This window comes from Oryzias latipes, chromosome 15, assembly GCF_053564925.1.
Source record: "Oryzias latipes strain Hd-rR chromosome 15, Olatipes_Hd-rR_3.1".
NCBI classification, from domain to species: domain Eukaryota; kingdom Metazoa; phylum Chordata; class Actinopteri; order Beloniformes; family Adrianichthyidae; genus Oryzias; species Oryzias latipes.
This window is the reverse complement of record NC_136251.1, coordinates 3,504,762-3,527,119: the sequence shown is the minus strand read 5'-3', so window position 1 is coordinate 3,527,119 and position 22,358 is coordinate 3,504,762. Positions and strand designations below refer to the sequence as shown.

The following is a 22,358-nucleotide window of genomic DNA, read 5'->3' as shown; positions in this document are numbered from 1 at the left end:
ATCTCCAAAACTGGGATTAAAAATGCCAGAATTACTTCAGTTGAAATAAATACAGGTTTGAATTATTCTAAGTTTCTTCTTTTTGGCTTCATGTTGTCGATGGATGAAAGTTAAAAAGCTGCAGCAGAATGGATCAATAAAGATACAGGATTTACATCCATTCGTTGTTTCATCAGAAAAATCCTGTTTTTATTGTGAGATTTGTGTTTTATCAGGCCTCTGACTCCTTTAAACTTCCAACACCAGCATAGTAGTTCTTTGACTAGGAATGAATGACGTAAACATTCATTAGTTTAAATACACTGACATGGATTGAATGCATGCCAGCGTTTCTCTCACACACTTTAAAGGCTACAATGCCTCAGTTGGCCAGCAGGGGTCACTCTCTCAGGTTAAAGTGAAGCCTTGAAGCTTTGAATCTTTCAGCAAAGTTAGAGGTAAAACCCCGAGAACAGAGAAACATGCTGAAACAAACGCTGTGCATCTCTGATTACATGAAAACGTGAAACTGCTGGATGTTTGCTGAAGGTTTGACTGACAGCTGAACGTTAGCCGACATTCACCTTTTGAATATGTTTCGAATTTCTACAAGAAATTCAACAGATTAAGATGCTTTGGAGTTTATGTCCACGAGCGCAGGACCCTGAAATCATAAACAGTGGGTGTGTGGGCGGAGCCTCGGTGTTACCTTGTGGTCCCCCATGCAGACATTGGCTCCAATGTTATCATACGTTACAGACTTCTCTTCATTTTCCGGCTGCAGAGACACAAAACCAAACAGTGTGAGGAGTTTCATTTGTCACATTCAGACCAGCGGCGTTGAACACGGTCAGCCGTGTTTGTACAGTCCTGCTGCGTGTTTTATGGCACATGGGTGGAGGAGCGATCAATGCAGACGCTTCATTGAACTCAATTAGTAGGATGAAAATCAAACCTTTAACAGGAAAAGTCAAACAATCCTCTGAAAGTGGAGCAGCTAGATGATAAACAGCAGCTTCCTCTCACAAAGGGTCATCGTCACTCTGTAGGATTTTATGAAGTCATCAGCAACACTTGGAGCACAACAGCTGAAACACGGTGAGAGGAAAACCTGTGCATGAAGGGTCAGCAGAAACGTAAATGCTGACGGAGGATCGTCACAAATGTTCTTCTATTCATTCCATTCCTAAAGTGTCGCAGACGTTCACGATGAAGCAGCAGAATGTGAACCGCAGAGTTTGAAGCTACGTTCACCCCATCCTCGGCGATGCGCGTTCAAGCGTCCACTTCCAGAGAGTCTGTGTGAAGACGCGTGAATGTGCGTTGAGAGCTTCCAAGTTCAAAACTCTCAAAGGCAGGCGTCGCCTTTTGAGACCCTTTTCAGGCTCTACATACAAACGCGTGGTCATTGAACCCGTGTTGAAGATGAAACAAGTAGAACTTTGACCAATCAGGGACTTGGATTCGTTAGTGACGTATGGATGGCGTCCTTTTCAATTCACGGAAGCGCCAATCCTTAGAAAGTTGATCATGGAGGAGAGGTTAATGATTGCAGTTTATGACACCAAGTTGGCATTTGAAAGCATGCCTCTTCCATCTGTAGGGGAAGGACAGTGGTAAAAGAAGAAGAAGCCCCTCCCTGCTTGCCCAGTGTGAACAGCACATGCTGAAAGTGCGTACAAAAACGGGACTTTAGCACGTGGTTGAATGCGTGTCACACGCCCGGTGTGAACGTAGCGTGAGAATCCAGCACATTTTCTCCCATGCTCTAATTCCACTGCAATGGCCTGGAGAACTGTCCAGGAGGGCGAGCCCCCACAGGGACGCTCCAGCGCCCAACGTCCCTGTGAGTCTGGGAGGAAGAAGCCAGTTTGGAAGATGAATGAATGAAATCACTTTCCACGGCCTTTTCATCCCTCACACACACACACACCATAAACCAGTATTACTGTGGTTACTCTTAGATATTGCTGTCTTGTCAGAATTAAACAAAAAACATGTTTTGTTATTTACCCTCCACCCCCCAGACAGAAAAAACTGCAGTTTTAAAAGAAAAAATCGTGAAAGCAGCAGGAAATAAAGCCAGTATAACATAACCTGTGATGCATCTATTAAACACACCAACATTTACCAGGTCAAAGTGCTTTAACGGTAAGTGAGGTTTATTCCAGTCACCAGCTGTGATGCTCACGTCAACCACGAGGCTAAATGAAGCAGACCTCTGAGCAGAAAGGTGTGTCCTTCACCTGCTTGCTGTTCAGGCTTGTGTCGCTCACAGCAAAGTTGTTCTGATAGAAAGAACCAAATGTCTGTGCGTCTGGCATCGAACCGGAGTACATTTTTGACTTTCACCTCCTCCACGAGCCATGGAGAAAACTGAAGGTAGACTTCCGGCTTTGACAAACATTTTAACCTGGAATGCAGCAAACAGAGGCCTAAGTTACCCCCCACCCCATCATTCCCTCCAAAGGACAGCTGAGCTCCGGTCTGAGAGAATCCTGTTTCTCTATCCCGTTCTCGCACAGAGTCGCCGCTGCTCGCTCACATGAGTCTGCAGGCGGGAGTATAAATCACAAATGTCTGCTTGAACTAAAGATTTTTTAAACACTCCCACTCCGCCACACACACTCGTGCACCGGATCTGCTCTCCTGCTTCAGAAGAAAGAGACAAAGAGCCTGAGAATGAACCATAAAGTAAATTCTAAATTAACTTCAGACCAATCCAGCGGTGGAGGGGGTCAGCATAGCCGCGCCTCCACCTCACTACCTTTTCCACGCGCTGCCAACCCTCCATTCGTCTAGCGGGCGGCCCGCGCCGCTGCCTCCTGCAGCCCGCGATACATTCATCAAACACACACTTGATAATTTACAAAGGCGGCATAAAATTGTGGATTTTCGGGCTGCATAATCTTTAGACAGATAAACAAATTACCCGGGCCTTCTGGCAGGGGGGAGCGCTCGCTCGGCTAAACATTCATTACCGGCGCTCCCGGAGCTGGTGCTGCGCTGCACAGCCAGCGGGCAACCTTTGGCGTGTTAGGGCTCGGCAAGCAGAAAATAACATGATGGCAAGTTAACCGAGCGTGCCATGATAAATGACGCCACGCGCCGGGCTGTTTACAGGCCCATGTCTCAACAATCTGTAACGCTCCGAGCCAGAGAGCGCGCTCAGTGAATCATCAGCCAATCTGCAGAAGCACTAACTGTCCGGCTCCGTCCCTGCATCACCAGCAATTAGCCGCTACTTCAGGGGGGAAAGCAAACAATATAGTGTGTCTGTGTGACAAACACACCTTCATTGGATTGGATGCAACACACAAGCACCTCATTATGCTTCATTGAAAGTGCCGTTCTCCACGCTCTGATGCTTTGGTCGGCAAAGCTGGTTCGTCAGGAAGGAAAGTCTCATTTGCAGATGACAAAAGGAGCCTCACTTCCTGAGCAGTGGGGGCCGCCACTGTACACAACACAGCTGCATCTCTTTGCACACATTAACAGATGAAAGGCAGCAGGAAAAACAGGCACAACTTCAGAGAAAACTCAGACTCCAAGCAGTGAAGCCCTTGGATGGCGTTGCCTCATGGAAAACAACTCGTCTGCAATCCGGCGGGAGAAAGGTGAAAAGGCTGCAAACTGTGCAGAGACCGCCCTGAAAGAGACGGATCAGGACCAGGCCCGGATCGTGGCACATGAGGCGCCTCGTGAAGACAACAGGTCCAGGGGAAATCTGCTCTTTGGGTGGTGAGATTTTGACAGAAAAGTCATCCTTTCAGCTGAGAAAGAAAAGCGACGAAGATACGGAGTGTCACCCAAACACACACAGATGTCATGAACGTCTTTACATCCACCTGCTTCTTGGTGAAATTTAGGGCAGAAATGTTTGTGAGACATCAAACGTCCAAACGGAAGTGTTTTTGTGGCTTGTGATGGACCGGCTCACCTTAAAGAACTGGTCTCTGGCAGACGGAGACATGAGGATTCGGTCACACCAGGCAGGGCATCTGGTGTTCATGTACTCCTTCCCCTGGGTGCTGTCTTCACTGTAAGGATAACTGAAAACACAAAGGCAGAACGCTCAGCCAGGAGAGAGGGAACTATAATCATAATAATGATGGATTCGATTCATCTGCACTTGTCCAATCGCTCAAAGCGCTTACGATTTTAGTGGCATCAGAGACACTGAAGTTTAAATAGCAGAATGAGGGACTGCAGGAAGGAGGCAGAGAAATGTTGAATTAAAAAGGGGAGATGAGGAATAAATGTGAGATCTCAGACAGAGATCTAAATGTTTTCCCAAGAAAACAGGAGGTCCATTAATACGACCAATCATCTGAGTAATCTTTTGAATCAACATGCATGGATGGCTCTATGGCAGCCATGCTTTCCTGCCAGCCGTGCAGGCTGTGTGCACGCGGCAGAGGGAGAACATCAAACAGGAAGGAGTAGTGTGACTTAGATGAAGCGGGACATTCAGTTGCCCATATGCATAGCTACATCCCTACACGCTCATCAAAAACAGATTAGGTGTCGCAGCAAATGGCCATGAGAGATGGTATTCAGGAACAGCAGGGAACAATCGCATGATTTAAGCCGCAGCAGGGATGGATGCGGGCGGCGAGCCTTCCAGCCCATGCAGATTTACATTGTTGAGAATTCAATTTGCCCCTTCGGCTCTTCAAACTTCTTCAGATTTGCACGCCACCGATCCAATTTGTTTGTCTGTGCTCATCAGGATGTAACACCGGGCTTACATTCTGTAATACCAATCCAATTTGCTCCTTCAGTGCCACGCGTGCTAACTGTAGCAGCACACAAAGTGCCTCTTCTCTGAGGATGAGAGGCCCTAATGGCAAAATAAACACACACACACACACACACACACACACACACACTGGGCTTTTGATTCATCGCACTTGCCAAGCCCTGATAGCTTAATTGGACTTTATGCTACAGCAGATTACACATCTGATTGGTTTCTTTCACCGTTTGCACATTCACATCACTGTTCTCACAGACACTACAAACACATTTGTTCTTGTGGATCAGTATTGTATTTATGTCCTGCTGCACCTAATTACAGCTAATTTCATCTCCTTGGCCCCCACTGAGGGGCCTTTTGGGGAATATCAGCACAGTCTGCCGACTTTAGAGTTCTTTTAAGAGCAAGAATAAACACAATGTAGGTAAAAGAAAGTTCTCACCACATCAATCTATAAATATACATGTACAATGTGAAAGAAAAATGCTAATATTTGTGATTTTGTAATCAACAAAGAAGGCAATAAGAATGATCATTTTTCAAACAAACATCGTTTCTTTCTTGATAATTAAAAATATGAGAAAAAGTCATAATTCTGAGATTTTCATTATCAATATTTTTACAGAAAGATTAAAGTCCATTAAAAAATCTAAACATATTAGAATTAGGAAAGCCTAGATTCCATTGTGGAGGATAAAAAAATCCATATATTTACTTATAAGAGCTGTCCTCGTCAGAAAAACCTACAGTCAAAGTAATCAAACTATTTTGACCTTTTCTCTTCTGCAGCTGCAACGCCTTGATCAGTAAAACCTCCAGCTCTTTACCTTTGGATAGCATGTGTGAACATGTGTTCCGTGTAAACAGGAGTTACCCCGGGCTGTGGCACACAGACGTGACGCCATCACGTGTGCTGCTGATCCATCCGTTTTCTCATGTGGTGAAACGGAAATCAGTCACATCGCCAAAGCAGCCCAGAGACGGTGACCATCAGCGCGGTAAGTGAAATGATGAGGTGGTATATGCACACAGCACGCCCCTAACAGGTGTACAAATAGACCTGCAGAGAGCAACTCAAAGAAGGCTCCGCCTCCAATTAGCATAAATGGCCCTGAAGCCACAGGGAGAATGCATGAGTTTTGGTATGCTAACGGAGGCTGAAGAAGGATAGTGGGATAAAAGACGGCCTGAAGAATAGGGTGAGAGAAACAGAAACTCAGGGATGCAGAGAGAAGGGATAAAGACGGCAAACTGAGGGCAGAGAGAGAGCTTCAAAGAGCCGGGACCGCCGCTCAGCTTCAGGGTGGCCCGGGCGCTCCTGCCTCCTGGGAGACGGCAGGCTGGCAGCTCTCCTATCAGGGACTCAGATGGCTTTATTGACTAACAAGTGTGGGGTCATTTAAGTGTTAAAGAGATAGGGAGAAAAATCAAGCTTGCCTCCCCACACCTCCTTCAAACAATGAACTCTGGAGAGCAAACTTCCTCAGGCTCCTATGGAGGCACTTCTGATGACAGGCAGACGTCGTAAAGGCTGATTCAAGAAAACCCCAATGATCATTAAAGTCCCATTCCTGTGTGCGAGTAGAAGCTGCTCCCTTTCACCGCGCCCTCCGCTGGCTCCAATGCTGATAAGAGCATTGGAGCCGTTATCAGCATTGTTACATTCAGCTGCTGTTGAATGCAGCAGCTAAACGTCACAAACACGTTCATGGGCCATGGGGGGGGGCTGTAGGTTGGGAGTGCTGGCAAAGTTAGACTAATTGTTCTGATTATAAGTTCAAACCCATAACTGCAACAGTAGCATGCCTGGAGGTGGAGGGAGGGGGGTTACCTGATGCAGTCCTCCCTGTCAGAGACGATTTTTCCTTTTTCTTGCTGACCTCACTGTCCAGTTCCAGAGGAAACTTTCTTTGATTAGAAAATCCTTTTTTTGCATGCACCTGTACAGGTGTTGGGTGTTTTCTCTGGGCCCATAGAAGGTTGTAGAAAGGAGGGGCTGCATCTTAAGAGAAGTGCAGTTCCCTGAGGTTTGTGCGACCACCTCATGAAAATGGAACGTACCATTGTTGTGCACGCAGTGACTGTTTCGTGAAATATTTGTAAGGATAGTGTAACTTCCATGCACTTATGACACATGGGTGATGCTGTCACAGGGTGCCCTTTATACAACACTCCAGTCATTAGTGACGTGCGCTCACTGACTGCACTTAGGGCTGCATGCATGCATAGGGTGTGCATGTGATTCTGAGTGCCTGTACGATGCCTGCACAAACTACCTTCTGTCTAATTTCTTCATTTCAGACATCCAGGCTGCACGGAAGGGACATCCGAGGAGTGCGCACATTCCATGTGAACAGCACTAACGCGCCTGCGTTTCACTTGCCTGCAGCATGTCCGTAGAAAAAGTGAAGCGTACAGATTCGCCCATTTTTCCCCCACAGACAGCCTGTATCCACATGAGGACAGTTGTGACTAAGGCAGAGGTGTAATACTCCAGACCTCGAGGGCCGGCATCCTACTGGTTTTCAGAAACTTGACCCTACTTGCTGCAGATTTCCTGGAACAGGTAATCAATGAAAAGCTACAATAGTTGGAAAACATGCAGGGCACCAGCCCTTAACACCTTTATGTCGTTTCAAACTCCATGTAAAGGCAGGCAGCATGATAAAAGGACAGGGAGAACACTTCACTTCCTATTAGCTGTTGGAGTATTTAAAAAAGGCAACACAACCTGAGGATACAGGCAGGGCTGAAACCCAGAGGAGGCCTTATCAGGAGCGGATATTGCTGAACTGTGATTGGGTGAAAGTGTGTTTAGAAAAACTTTCCTAACATTTGCGTTTGCTTGCTGTTGTTGACGAAATAACAGAAAAAGGAGGGAGAAGCTCATGGGCCCAGCTACGCCAGTTTCTGCCTTTAGCTGCTCTAAATGAAGACGAGGCGACACAGATGGCATCCATTTAATCCGTTCAACACAAGATTGTGTTTGACGAGCCCCCCCTCCCCCCCCTCCCGCAGCATTGTCTCAGACAAGGAGCAACCACACATGACAGCAGCAAGTCCTCAGCTATCATTCCCACAGTCCTCTTCACTTTCACTGCTTCTCTGGGATGATGGATGCTGCTTGTAGGACAATGTTCCTGTTCAGCAGATCAGCTTGTAACGTTGGAACCAGCCCGAACATGCCCCCCCCCCAGCAACTCCAACTCAACATCCATCCTCAAACTGTGCCTCAGTGCGCCACAGATCCTCGTGGAGCCGTGAACAAGAAGCTTCCTTCACATATGAGGTACACAAAGGCTGCAGAACTAATGTACACACAATTAAATATACATACAGAGAGGGTGAGATCATTTGTGCAGGCCTTTAGAGAGCTGGGGGAGTGTTGTTCACAGAACAAGCAAGGCTACTGTCAACACAAGAGCCATCTGTGCGAGCACTTCCTATGAGGAATTTTCCACTGATCTGACAAATCCCTCATATTCTCTTATTAGCAGCTATTGAAAAACTGGCAGGTATCCATGTGTGCCTCTGTACTGCAAATCCCTGCTGGTCTGATGTGCTCAGCATCCGTCTTCAGGCCTCCACCAGTGTTGTTGGAGGCGTCAGACAGGTTCTGCCAGGCTCCAAAACCCCTCCTTGAAAAGTGGACAGGAGGTTCTGCCTCCTAACAGCCCTGAAACTGAACCTCCTGGCCTCTTCTGTGGGAATCTGACCTAGACAGGCAGGACTGAAGTCACCCTCTGACTCCCAGCTGGAAAAAGTGTCAAGGAGCCATACTGACCAAAAGTCTCCTAGCTTGGTCTAGTCTGCTCCCTCTTTATGCACACTAACATGGGGGGATAGGGGCGTCCCACAGAAACCACCAATGAAAGTCATTTAGTGACTTAATAATGTTGGTGTGGCGGTTAGAGCTGACTCACTGCAGAAGGCTCCTTCACTTCTTGGATAGGGTGGGTACAGATCACGTTTGTCTCAATAAAGGTTTTAAAATCCATACAAGTGAATGTCATGTTGTGCTGACGTTTACGTCGTTTCTGAAAGTGAAGTTCAAGCTAAACTGCTGAACTTTTTCCCTGCCTGGTAAATTTCAAAGCAAACATCTGTATCTCTGCTCTTTTTCTGTTCTGGCAGTTTTTTAAGGTTCTGGATCTTAAACCACGGCTTAGAACCGGAACTCCCTGCATGCTATTTCAAGTATTATTTCATGCAGTGAAGTGGATTTGGTAATTGGGTAAGGCAGGTGGTTGTCCTGGAATGAGTGAAGAAAGCGCGTCTGGATAGAAATCTAGACCAAACTATCATAAAATGTATTTGCAGATCTTTAATGCAGTCTTTACAGATTACAGCTAAAACTAAAACCCAGCAACAAGAGTCACGTTATCACTCAAACGTCTGTCAGTGTTCCCCAACAGCAGCCGCACATCGGTAAAGCTTAGATTTCTTCCAGCCTTTACTTTGCCAGGTGGCTGTAGCCATCCCTCCTTCTTCTGGCTTCAATCATTTTTCTTCCCACACCCTCTTCCTGCTCTGAAATCACTCATGATTTGGCCATTGATAGAGTTGTTCTGCTGCTCCGATGTCACTCAAAATCTCCCTCAAAGCCCATTTCAGTAACCATGTTACAGGCAGAATACATTCTCCATCCCTCCCCTCATCATCTACTGCATTTTTTCCAGAAGCCGGGGGTCTCGATTCAATTTTTGCATCGATCTGGTGCAAAAAAACAGAACGGAAATCAGATCAGAGTAGTACTAAAAGCTTTCCCTTAAATAAATCAAAATACATGAATAAGTTAGGGGTGCCTTCATGTGTTTTAGGGGATATAACCTAAGTTACGCCATGAAATAAAAAGGTACCATGATCTCCAGCAAAACTTACCATTACTTTCATTACTGGCTGTGCTGCAGTCAATGGCCTAATGGCTGCTTGCAGTTTTATGTATTACACATGATAGAGAAACGGTCTCTACTGCATATAATTGAATAAATAAAGTCATTTTTCTCTCTCAGATGTGCGATTAGAAAAGCCCAGAGTCACACATGCGCTCCTCTGTGTGAGCCGCTGGTGCACAGGAGCCAACTGGCTCCAGGTCCAACTGTGACAAGACCCGGGCAAATTCCTCACCCCGTGCCCAGGTACTTAGACATGTCACATCCAACCCTGACAGATGACTCCTTGAAAGTGAAGAGACATGTGCTTTACAGCCTGAGAGCTATGCAGCCCCGCAGAGAAGAATTCCTGCATTAAAGTCTGAGGAAGAGGAGGTTTGTTCCTTCCAGCACACTGACAATGCTTCAGCCAGACTTTTCCTGACACTGCAGAACTCTAAACCCTAACAAGTACATTTGTCTAATCTTGACAGGCGGTATGAGACACGGAACTTTTTGGTGTGTTGGAACGACCGTCAGTTCTTCAATGTAACACATGTGCTCTAAAGATGTAATAAATGGCTGTCAGGGATACTGTGTGTCCAGAACTTGCTTTGTGTTCTGATCTGCACTTGTTGCTCTGCAGGACGTCCCGCTTCCTTTAATCTCCCACTGAGCAACACGGGGATTAAACGCTCCTGATCGGTATTGATTTATGGATTGAAAGCAAAATGAGCCGTGTTTGTGGATGCATGTGTGAGGGTCTGATGACCTGCAGTCAATGGAGTAATAACCTCACAGATGGCGGGGGGCCGGTCCGGAGCAGGCAATGTGATGGAGGACCATTGTCAGAGCTTGATTGCTCAAGGAGGCAGAGCTGACATGGGGAGGGGTCCGACCACACCAGCATGTGTGGGTGAGGAGTGGGAGAACTAGCCTGTTTAAATTTAACTAGGCTGCCGCTGCTGCGTATCACCAGGCTGACAATGATGTGGTTTGTCGCACAGAAGGAGTCGATCAAATCAGATTTCATACGCTGTTCCCAGGTTTCATCAATTTGATTCCTCATTGCCTCAAGTATGTGGGAATCATTTGTATTCTTTCACTGCGGCGCGTTCAGCCGTCCCTGTGGAAAGATGATTCACTCTCATATGGATAGGTGCAGGAGTCAGCCAGCGTAAAAAGACAATAAATTCACCTGTCACTTATGTAAAGTGATGTAAATGGGCTCTCTGATTAAGACACAGAGTCGTTTAAAAAACAGGGACAGGCAGAACCTTGACACGTGTGCCCACCTCTCCCACTCAAAGTCATTCACATGCACACTTTGATCCTCCGATGTCTTCTTCTCCCTCACACACACACATGAACACACACCCCGTGCCTGCCACCAGAGCAGTTTATCAAGTAATTATTGTTTGATTACAGCGTTTCATTATCTGCACTGATTGAGTCAGAACCGACGGCAAAGGTCAAGCGTCATTAACGTGCTGCTCCCGGAACATATTTCCGCGCCCGGCCGCTTGTTTGCCCTCCCTCTCCTCTGAAAGGGCTAATTGCAAATGCATTTGTTTGAAGAGGAGCAGAGGACTGGCTCAGACCCCCCCCCTACACACACGCACCCACACCCACACACACACACACATCAGAAACCGCTGGAAGAGCCAGCATGCTAATGGCACACGTGATGCGTGAGACTGACAGCAGCCAAATGGATGCTGTGCTCTCCAAATAACTATTTATGAAAATGCCAAGGGGGGGGTAATGCAACTTTGTACGGGGCTGAATAAACATTCCTCCGGTGGGAGGGATTTCATAAAATATTCAAAGGGTTAAAGGATGCTTTGTAATGTGTGTGTATATTTTATGTGTGTGTTACATGTGCATGTCTTACACATTTTGCATGGTTAGTCCAGAAAAGTCAGCAATGAAATGGGGGGGATAGATTCATACCTGGGGGGGAAAGAGATCTCCAATTCAATCAGCCGATCCTTGAATGGTGTCAGTTCTTTATCAAACTCTAAAAGCTGCAGAAACACAAAAAGAACAGAGTGAGACACAGAAAATCCTCACAGTTACTTGAAGCTGCAGGACGCAGAGATTAACCCTCCATGTCTGCTGTTCACCTCCACAGGTGGATACGGTTGATTCTTGACCAGGAGAAGCGACCTGAGTGTCTGCATTGGCTTCCAATTTTTTGGATTCAGAGTTCAGTCTAACTCCTGAAGTCAGCTGAAGCTGGTCAATAGCCATCAATCAGGAGGCTGCAGCCTCGGTGAGGTGACGGGGCGTCAAACACATTTGATCAGGATCCCATCTTCAGGCTCATTCAGGCTCTTCCGCATGCCTGAGCGTGGAGCGGGACCCACAGCATGTGTGTGTGCGTGTGTGTGTGTGTGTGTGTGTGTCACCGCCCTGTCCTGCTGAGGTCCATCCGTCCACAACAACAGTACATCCACACACTCTTCATCAATCATGTCTCCTCACCCAGCTGTACTCACTCACTGGTGTGTATGCACACTCCCCCCTGCTGCGTCCCGCCTTCACAAAAGCCATAAATCATTAGTGAGAAGTGCAATTAGCGGCTCCTTGTACACATTAATTATCTTGGAGATGAACAGGTAACAGGGGCACCTGCATGACTGCCTCCCTGAGAGACTGATGGAGACGTTTCCCAGCAACCCTTGGAGGACCTCGCTGTGGCCCGCCTCCTTCTGTGGTGACAGAAACCCAAACACGTGGCTTTGCTGCTATACTGGGGAACGGCACACGCTGTGATGGAGACCCCAACGCAGCAGTAGCACGGGCAGCTCAATGACATGGCACGTGTATTACAGCGTGGATGGGTACATAATGAAAGCTCAGCAGAGATGACACGCCACACGAGCGTTTTATCTGGAAGGACGTCCTCATAAAGTAGAAACATTGATGCAGGAGAAGGGAGGCGGATGTCATTGGGGTATTATTCCATCAGCAGAACCTTCCATCTCAGCTGGCATATTTATGCTCTGAATATGTGACTGTTCAGCTATTGTGTGTCTTCACGTCACTGGTGAGTCCACATTTAGAGCCCCCCACCCCCACCCACTCGCCTGCATGTGTGTGATTATGTGCCAGTGGTGTAGAACAGCAGCCATTACTGGCAAGGGCCTCCCAGACTGAGTCTCAGTGGTTCAGAAGGGCAGATGTGCTGCATTCATCAAACTCACACCGCCGGGGTCACAGGAGAGACTCACTCACTGTGGATGAGGGATGGCAGAGTGGAGGATGCAGCCCTACGCTCCACTGTGCACCCCATCCCACCATACACCCACCGCCTCAGCCATGTTTTCACCGCCTGACCACCGCTGGCTCTTTCAGGCCCACGACAATAAGTCCAATTTCTACTTCACCATGGTAGGAATGTCAGAGCGATGCTGCTGTCAGTCTGGATGACGTTTTTACTGATGGGATAGAGAGCAATTAGCACCTGCTGACTGCTTCCTGTGTGCACAGAGGTGTTTGTGTCACGTTCAGAGAACATATGGCTGTGTGTATTCACAGCTTGTGTGCGTTCAGTGAATGCTGAGTAATTCGCGCAGGTGAACGGAAAACTCGCTGGCCACAAATTTCACACTACATTTCCTCTCAGGTCAATTAAGCATAATGCTCTGCTGCTCTGCCGGGTCAGCGCCTAAAAAAAACGGCTGATATGAGTTCAAGGCCTTGTGACATTATAGAGCCAGCAGTACTTTGTCAACCAGAAATGACCTTGGGAGGTGTGGAGGGGATGCTGTGGGATAATGCCGCCGCGGCAATAACACAGAGGTGAAAAAGGAGAGGAGTCTTGTGGGTAAAAACCGGCCTGTCACCGGCTCACATTTCTGACTTTGCTTGGATGATCAACACACTCCTAAATCAGACCGGTGGGGATAGCTCAGCAGAGGGGTAAAAAAAAACGAGCAAATCCACCATCTTTGGCCTCCGGCTGTCCCTCGGAGAGCGCCGGCCTTTTGTCCACCACCTGTAATTGTGCTTTGATTTACACATTGTCAAATATCACCTGTGACAACACTCGCTGCGATTGAAGCCAATCAATAAATGCTGGGGTGAAAGGTCATTTAATTTGATTTTTACACCTTGCACTTGGCTTTCATTGCTGGGACCATATTTTTCCTTCTTTTTATGGGATCTTCATTATTTTGTGCGGTAAAGCGATAAACAGGCTCTGACGGGGGGAGGGGGGGGTCAAGACCAACTTCAACAAAACAAGAGTTTGTTTCTCAGACAAGATGTTCTGTTTTTCCCCCCATTTGTACCTTATTATGCTGTCCATAAAATATAGAAATAAAGTGGACTGCACTGAAAGTGACTTCAGTCCTGTGATTTCTGTTTCCACATATGGTCTTTCATCTAAAATATGGATCCCAGCACGTCAGTGGTGGCTGTAGCTTATTGGTTGAGGGTCCAACTCCCGTCCTAACAGCCACAATGTCCTCAGACAAAACATGTAGCTCACCAGAGTCCCACAGGAAGGAAACATGAATACTTTGCAGAATGTAAAAGAAAACTTGAACTTTTGGCTGCAGATGCAGAGCTGCTCTCCACGCTGTGCTGTCTGTTCTTGTCATCCATGAATGCAGACGCTGCAGACACTAATGCTGTCTCTCTAACACAGTGTTTTTCAACCGGTGTGCCGCGGGAGATGGTCAGGTGTGCCATGGGAAATCACCCTCATTCACTAATCTAAAAACATTTCCCATCTCCAGGATATCAGCTCTGTGTTCATCCAAACAGGCCCTGATAAAACACTGAGTAGTTAGGAATATAAAAGATCGTAAAATACTTTTTCTTTGCGTTTATTTTATTTTATTAAAGACATTTTGATAAGAATGACGGAACCGCGATTTAGTCGTAGCTTCAGCTCTGTTTTCTGAAAAGTCCCGCCCCTTTAACTGTCTTCACCAATCATTCTTGGAGGCTTAATCACACGTCATCAGTCTGACCAATCAGTGGTTAAAGTCTTCACTTCCTTGTTCTGATTCTGCTCATAAAGTCTCTCAGTTTCAACAAAAATACCAGCTAAAGCTCGTCTTTAGCGGTGTAGCTTTCCACAGAATCCGGTGTCAGACCGTGGAACAAGTGAACAAAACAATGAAGCTCAGAGAAGAGAGTCTGTCTGCCCTCGGTGACTGTTTGCACTACATCTCCCATGATGCATTGGGCTAAAGTGACAGCGCCTCAGCGCACAGTCTTCCTTTGACATCTTGAAACCACAACGAACACACATCAAACAGTTTTTAAATCTTCTAACTTGACTTTTATTACATCTTTTAGAAAAAACAGCTGCAACTTCCAGCTTTTTCTGCCACAATTATCACAAAAATGCATGTGAGATCATGGAGGGACTGTAAATCAATACAGACCATGAGTTTCCCCTTCTTTTTTTTGTATGCTGGTGTGCCGCAGGATTTTTATCAAGGTTAAAGTGTGCCGTGGCTCAGAAAAGGTTGAAAAACACTGTAACAGATGCTCCAGTATTTGTGGCGTCTGGTTCCCGTGGGTGCTCCTCAGGACACGTTCCCCTGGCCATGTGCTTTCTTTCAGTTCATCTTTTCAGACCAGTGATTCCACTTTGTTCAGTAAAACAAAATCACTGCCATGACATTTTTCATTCTTCATAAAAGTTACAGATGAAGCATTAGAAGGAATGAATTGATTCAAACAATTTCTGTTTTCTTGCCTGAATTTATGTTTTTAAAGGGATGACCACTGGTTTTAAATCAGAGATGTCCATATCTTTAGCATGCCGGGCAGCTTTCAAACTACATTTTTGTTACTTTTTTTATATTGAAATTTTTGAGGAAAGTGATTAATACAACAAATTGAAACCCTTGACGCCGAAATTTTATTCCAGCCATGAAACACCAAATCACTGATGTTTTCAAATAGATGCTAAATTACAGTCACTTTGAAGCAGAAGAGTTTTGATGAGTGTTTGAGTCAATAGGGCTTAATTTCTTTACATAAAACTTGTTTCAATTGGTCAAAATTACCCAAACTTTCAAATTTGAATTGCAAGTTAAATAAAAACCGTCATAAAATAAAAGAAGCTTCAAAAAACCTCAAATGGCAAATAAAAGGCTAAATTAGCTTTAACAGTAAAATGATAGACAATGGCAAAATATTGCCTATTAAAAGTGCAAAAACAGTTTTTTCTAAATGTGATTAAAAATTAAACTTGTGTGAATTTTAGCCACAAGGTCGGAAAGTTTGTTGTTTTTCAGATATTTTCAAATATCACAGAAATAACTATTTCTTAACTGGATGTGGAAAAAAACTATTTGAATCTCAGAATTCAAAATGGCTGCTCCATATTAGCACCGCTCTGCTAACGCCGTTTCCCACATTATCACACAGCAAAACACTTCGGCAGAGTGTGGCATCTTTTGGTAAAATATAGAAAACCTTTATTTTTTTGGTGCTTTTCTGTTTTTGCTCCCATTAACACTGCTGGCAGCCATTCATTATGTTGTTAAAGGAGCTGTGATGCAGATTCAGGCTGACCACAGGCCGGCACACTTAAGTGCACCATGTCTGGATATGCCATCCTTTTTCCTGATTTGGGCTGAACTTTGTTTCTGTCGACAGTTTTTAACCCCCTTAATCCAGACTGAGACACATTTTCCTGGAGATGTTGTTCAATGAAGCTAACTTGCCTAGTGTGCTATGCTAACTACAGATGAAAGCCGTCTCTCCTCATCACATGAAATAGTCAGTCAGTTGTTGGGGCATCCAGAACTGGAGCTAAATAAAAAGACAAAGGCGACGTAAAATCCATTTAAATGAATACTGAAAGGCACTTAGGAGCTCGGACAGGTGAAATATGAAGGAAGTTTGGGGCTGAGGCAATATTTGTTCTATTTGTACGTCTTCCCCACTTTAAAACGTCTTTCAGCTTTTGAGTAATGCGCAGGAATACGGCAGAGGCAGGAGGAGCCCAGGCATGTCGGACAGAGAGGTTCATCACTTGCTAAAGCTCGTACACAAACATGTAGCGGCCCCCCCATCTGCCGACACCGCGCTGATAAAGTTGCAATAAAGAGATACTGAGACAAAATCAATGGAACGGAGGAGGGAGGCTGGCCTGTGTGTGTTGGTGTGCGAGACAGGGATGCACAGCACACACACGGCGGGTGCACCGCCAACACACACGCACACACACACCTCCTCCCATTTCTCCACCAGAGCAAGGCCCCCCGGTGCCCCTTGACGCCACAAGCGCCCGGAAAATTTAATCTTCCCAAATACTCATCAGGGCTCTCCATCGTCCCCCCGTGACAGCGGAGGGGATAATTAATTATACAATTTCGATGGGAATATCGACTAAACAAAGCTATTAATCATAGAAAAAGTCAATAGGCATGGACACATTCAATCATGTCCCGGCCAATGATTACTCCTCTCAAAATACAATAATTATTTTCAAGAGCTGCCTCGAATTAAATTTCTGTCAAGCTGGTACAAGTCTTGCAGTTGATGAAGGATGCAATGGATTTTTTTCTCCCCTCTCCCCCCGTGGAGGAGTGTGAGGAGGGACATTTATCCTTTTGGAAAGGTAGTTTGTTTTATAAGGATCATAAGACGGTGTGTTTAACTAGACCATGACCATCAGATTATCTCACATGCCTCCATTATGCCAATCAATCTTATGTGGCTTTGGAGGAGGTGGGGAGGGAAAACGCAAGGAGGAAAGGAGGGTGACGGGGTACGGGAGGCTCCTCACTCCCACTGTATAATTCAGGATCCCACAGTGGGATAAATCCACTCCAGAAGTTCACACACAGATTTTGACAACAGTCTTCAAAGGTACAAATCTATTGGGGAAAACGGATTCCAGTTCATTCATACACCTAAAACCAGGAGTGAACTCTTGAAAGTGTCAAATCCCAGAAACCCCCAAGCAAATGCACAAGTACAGGCACAGAAAAGTGCACAAAAGGGCATTTTTCACTTAGAGTCATGATTTGCCTGGGGTTCATTCACACAAACTCAATGCTCCAGAGGTGACAGCTTCTCCACCAGGATGATGCAGCAACTCCCCAAATCCAGCTCTGAGCAGGTCTTCTGTGTGTGTGTGTGTGTGTGTGTGTGTAAATGTGTATGTGCGTGTGGATTTTACAAGTTAGAACTTCGTCTCGCAGAACCGTATAAAATGATAAGTGACATTTACCAGTCAGCCCTTCCTCTGCACTGTCTTGTTAAAAGTTAAAGCCGCCCTGGTGTGCAAACTCCCACTTCCTGCAAGTGTTTCAGTCGCTGCTCTGGTTGGAGATCTTAGTTCTACTTTGGGACTTTGGGAGCTGTTGGTCCCACTTGAGCTGCAGGGCGGTTCATGGAGCTCCTGGTTGTTCCTCTGAATCTTTTTCTCCCTCATGCAGGAGCTTTTTGTTCTTTATGCACTTAACGTTATTGAAGAACATTTTACAGCTGACATGGATTTTTTCTGTTTTCTGAAGCTTCTTCTATTTCGCAGAGAATCAGTGTGTAACAATAAAAGTGAGACGACATATGTGAAGCAGACCAGCAGATCATCATGACAGGTCTGAAGTGGAGCAGATGTGAGGAGCTGCGATGCGAAGGGCTGACTTACCGAGGTCCCGTTGTTTTCCCGGAAAACGTCCTGGTTGACATAATTGAAAAGCTTCTTTTCAAGTTGAAGAACAACCTGGATCAGAGAAAAGAAGGAAATTAGCTCTGATTAATAATGGCAATGCTAATGAGAGGTGCAGAGCATAATGAGAGCTGTAATGACCGAAGAAGACTTTCTCTGCTGTTAATGTCATGAGCCAAAAGACAGATAAAAACCACGACATTGCTGTAAGTCGTCATGTAGGAACTCTATAGCAGTGGCCCTCAACCCAGGCCGACCGCTGGCCTGTGGAAGCCTTTAACTTTAAAGAACAAAGAAATCTGCATTTAACAGACAGAAAGCAGGAGTCTTTACTCCAAATATGGATTTATTACCACAGTTGTTCCCACACAACATAATAATGATACTAAACATTTAGCAACTGGCTGTCTAATGTTACAGAGAAGCTGCTAATTAAATAGTTTAAATGGTGGATTCCAGATTATCTTTTCATTTAGAAAATACCAGTTTTAGCCTTTTTTTAATGTATTTTTCTATCTGTCGCACTTAAAAAGTCAGACGAGGCTGAAGTTTGATTTTTTTGTTTCCACTTAGACAGTTATGGGTCGAGGCAAAATCTCCGTCACATTTTTATGGTTCCTACAGGAAATCTAGAGAACAAATAAAGTTTAAAGCAGCTGCAGATGTTTTGCAGAGGATGAAGATAAACTTCATCTGCAAATGTTAAAAGAAGCTGGATGCTGAAGAAAAAGAATAATTGGACGCCCACTTCAGCCTTGAACAGACCGCTCCATGAAAATGAAAAAGGTTGGAGACTACTGGTCTATTGAGTCCTGTCAAGAACGGTTTCCTTTGGAAAAAAACAACACAGTTTTCTTTCAAAAAGTATTAAATCAACCAGAAACTTAAAAAAAAAGAAAAAAAAAACTGAAAACTGTGAACAACCTGAGGTTGGGCTGGGAAATAAGCCTGGATGTATCCTAACGTTTCCTGGATGTTCAGTGAACTGTGGTCACTGCAGGAGTCATGTGACCAAACCCTCACCTTTTTGTCATTATCAATTTCTCTGAATATCAGCTTGTCAACTTCGTTGGTTTTGCCGGTTGTGACCGTCTGCATGGTGGCGGTGGAACAGACACTCTGAGGATGAGAAGAACAACAGCGATCAGCAGCAGCAAAGAAAACTAAAGCAAATGCAGAGACGGAGATGGACGGACGGCAGGCCAAAGCCCATGGAGAAGTGAATTCACCCACTAAAGTTAAAAAAGTTCAATGAAACCACAAACCTCTGATAAATGTTTAAAGACAAGATTACATCAGTGAAACGTGAAGGTGAGGACAGGAAGAGAGAAAAGCATTTGCCAACATTCAGCAGCTGGAACCCGGAATAAAACAGTTTGTTGTGGTTCTCACGGAGTCCTGAGCAGCCGAACAGAAACCAGGAGTCAAAGAGAAATGTTGCCCCCCAGCAGACGCCATGGCAGACGGTCACCGTCTAAAATCCTGAAATGTTTCTTCAGAATGACTGCTTCCACTCTAAACGTACAAAGTCTGAATACTTAGTTCATGTCGACACTGCAAAAACAGACTTCTTAGAAACAAGTCAAGACTTCTTACCCCTATTGGCATAAAGCATAAACTTCTGTCAGGAGGGTCAAAAAGGGTTTTATCAAGAAATCTTCCTTTAAGAAAACAATTCTGGTCATTCAGAAAATGGACTTTCTCAAACTAAGATTAATTTGCTTTTGAAAAACTTTCTTGATGTGAATATTTTTCTTACAAGACAGAAACCAAGGCAACCGTTTCATTTTTAGGTTTGGATCTTTGCTGTAAATCTTGAAAACACCAGAACTATGCGCCTCATCGTTTTAAAGGAATAAAAAGTGTCAGCTCACTATCAGTCCTCTTTATCAGGCTTTATGCGCTGACCCCGGCCGGCGTGCGTGGTTAAATTCCGCTCTGTGGACTCTCTTAACAATTAGTTAAACATTCGGCCATCTGTGTTTGAAGACGGCTGAATGAGGTTCCCATACCACACAGCGGAGACGAGCCCAGCCCATTGAAATTCAAAGCACAGATTAGATAATCGGGTCAAGCCAATATAGCCAGCAGAAAAAGCCCTCTTTGACTGAAATGTCACAAATCAGGGCTGCTTTGACCACGGAGAAGTGGCACGGCAGATTAGAACAAACACCGTGTCCTGAGAGAAAGTGGAACAGCTCCTCACAGCCGCCCCCCCAGCTCAGCCCCATCCCTGCATGATTATTCCTGCTCCCTAAAAGCAACTTTCTAAAGCCTCAGCAAACCGCTCCATCTTTCAGTCATTTAGGCCGTCCAAACACAGGGTCAATATGGTCCCCCGGCAGCCAAATGCTAATGCGCTTAAGTGTGCTTAAGCAGCTTTGTGTCATGAATGGGCCCAAGAAGGAGCTGCTGAGAGACACTTTCACTGTCAAAAAGTCATTTAGGAAAGACAACTGCACAAATTCCCTTTTCCAACCAGAAACCAGCTTTTCCTTAGCCAATCCCAAACGTTTCATCCTGCTCTCCTGTCACCAGGTGGACATCCAGCCGAAAGGTCGACTGTAGACAGTTTCTTACTCAGGACAGTAAAACATTTTGCAAAAAACTCTGCAAAGCCCTCAGCAGCAAATATGCATCAAAGCACTTTGATCCAAAATGATCCTAATTTAGCATCTACCTGAAAGCAAAAACATAAATCAGTGTTCTGTAGTTACTGAGATAAATTCAGGTCTCAAAGGTTTGAAAAGAGAAATAGATTCATATCAAACCCTTTTATTCTAAAATCTTTTTTTTTTCAGTCTTGTCTGCTTGACAAAAAGCTTTTCTTGTTTTTCCACTGTTTTCCATGTTGCTGTGTGCTGACAACTGAACAATCCACTGATGTGATCATTGACAGAACAATCAATCCCTGCAGCTGCAGCTTGATTTTAAGGATTGATCCTGCTTCCCTGCTGTCGTCTTAAAGGTACAACATTCATGGGCTCCTCCTGAAGCCGTCGTCATGAGACCAGCACCGCCGTGCGGAGAATTAAGGCCCACATGTCCGCAGAGCCCAGCTGGATCTCACAACAGTCTGCTGTTCCATCCAGACGGGTTTCCCACAAATGGACTCCTGATTGGCTGCTTGTTAAAAACAGGCCAATAAGTCTTTGGGAGAAAAAGATCAACAGGCCGCTGATGATGCTTCATCCCACCCTGAAAGTGATTCAGCATCACAGCTCTGCATTTTGGGTCACAGGTCAGTGGTGAGTGTTTATGCAGGGCCACTGGCCCTGGGGGGGTGGGGGGTGGGGTGGGGGGGCTGAGAGGCTGAGGTTTTGTGCATCAATGCAGGATAATCTCATGATTGTGGAGGAAGGAAGCGGCTGTATAAAGGAGCTGCTCCCTCAAGAAAAAAAAAGGTTAAAGCAATCTGTCCCACTTCAAAGCCCCAAAACAGAAACACATTCAGGCCTTCTGTCCGTGCTGCACCAACAGATGGAGGACATCCACTGCAGCCAGGTCAAAGCCTCATCCAAGCATGTGGACAGTTCCAGCTCAGAAAGAAGTCAGGTCATGATGCACAACCCTCACGCCAATGAAGAAGATGAACACTTTTAAGACGGATGCTCAACTTTATCTGATAGAAAAAAAAATGAAAACATTACAACTGAGAAATAGCTGCTTCTTCCTGGACCAGTGTTGTCTCAACACAGAGTGATCACCCAAACCACGACAGGAATCGTTTACCCGTCAATCCGGCTGAAGACGGCTGGGAGTGGGCGGGGCCAGCAGCAGGTGAGTTCCAATTCCCTCCCCGTCAAATCTGGCTGATGGAAACCGATTTCACACATCAGAACTCACTTATGAAAACAAGATGGATTTCAGCCCTGTGACCCCCCCCCCCCCCCCACCCCTTCCCCCTATCTGCCTGAACAGAAACCAGAGCGTCCCGCCGCCTCTGCTGCGGCAGGACGTCAGTCCAACATGGAGAACACCCACGACCCGTTGGTCTGCAGCCGACCCCCGTAAACCTGGCCTCACCCCCCCAACAGCTCACAGACCCACACCCCCATGAGCGCCATGAGGGCTGACATTGAGGGTGGGTCTGCAC

General features: G+C 45.7%; 1 protein-coding gene across 3 annotated transcripts in view; it reads right to left on the bottom strand.

Annotated features, from left to right (window-relative positions):
• inpp5a (inositol polyphosphate-5-phosphatase A) overlaps positions 1 to 22,358 on the bottom strand; it is a 114,217-nt gene that overhangs the window by 2,620 nt on the left and 89,239 nt on the right. For all 3 annotated transcript variants that reach the window (XM_020709239.3, XM_011484012.4, XM_078932408.1), the window contains 5 exons: positions 19,286 to 19,381; positions 18,242 to 18,316; positions 11,563 to 11,636; positions 3,920 to 4,031; positions 689 to 757 (listed from right to left, as the gene is read on the bottom strand). In XM_020709239.3, coding sequence (XP_020564898.2) covers positions 689 to 757; positions 3,920 to 4,031; positions 11,563 to 11,636; positions 18,242 to 18,316; positions 19,286 to 19,381 — 426 coding nt within the window. The remainder of the gene's footprint in view (positions 1 to 688; positions 758 to 3,919; positions 4,032 to 11,562; positions 11,637 to 18,241; positions 18,317 to 19,285; positions 19,382 to 22,358) is intronic.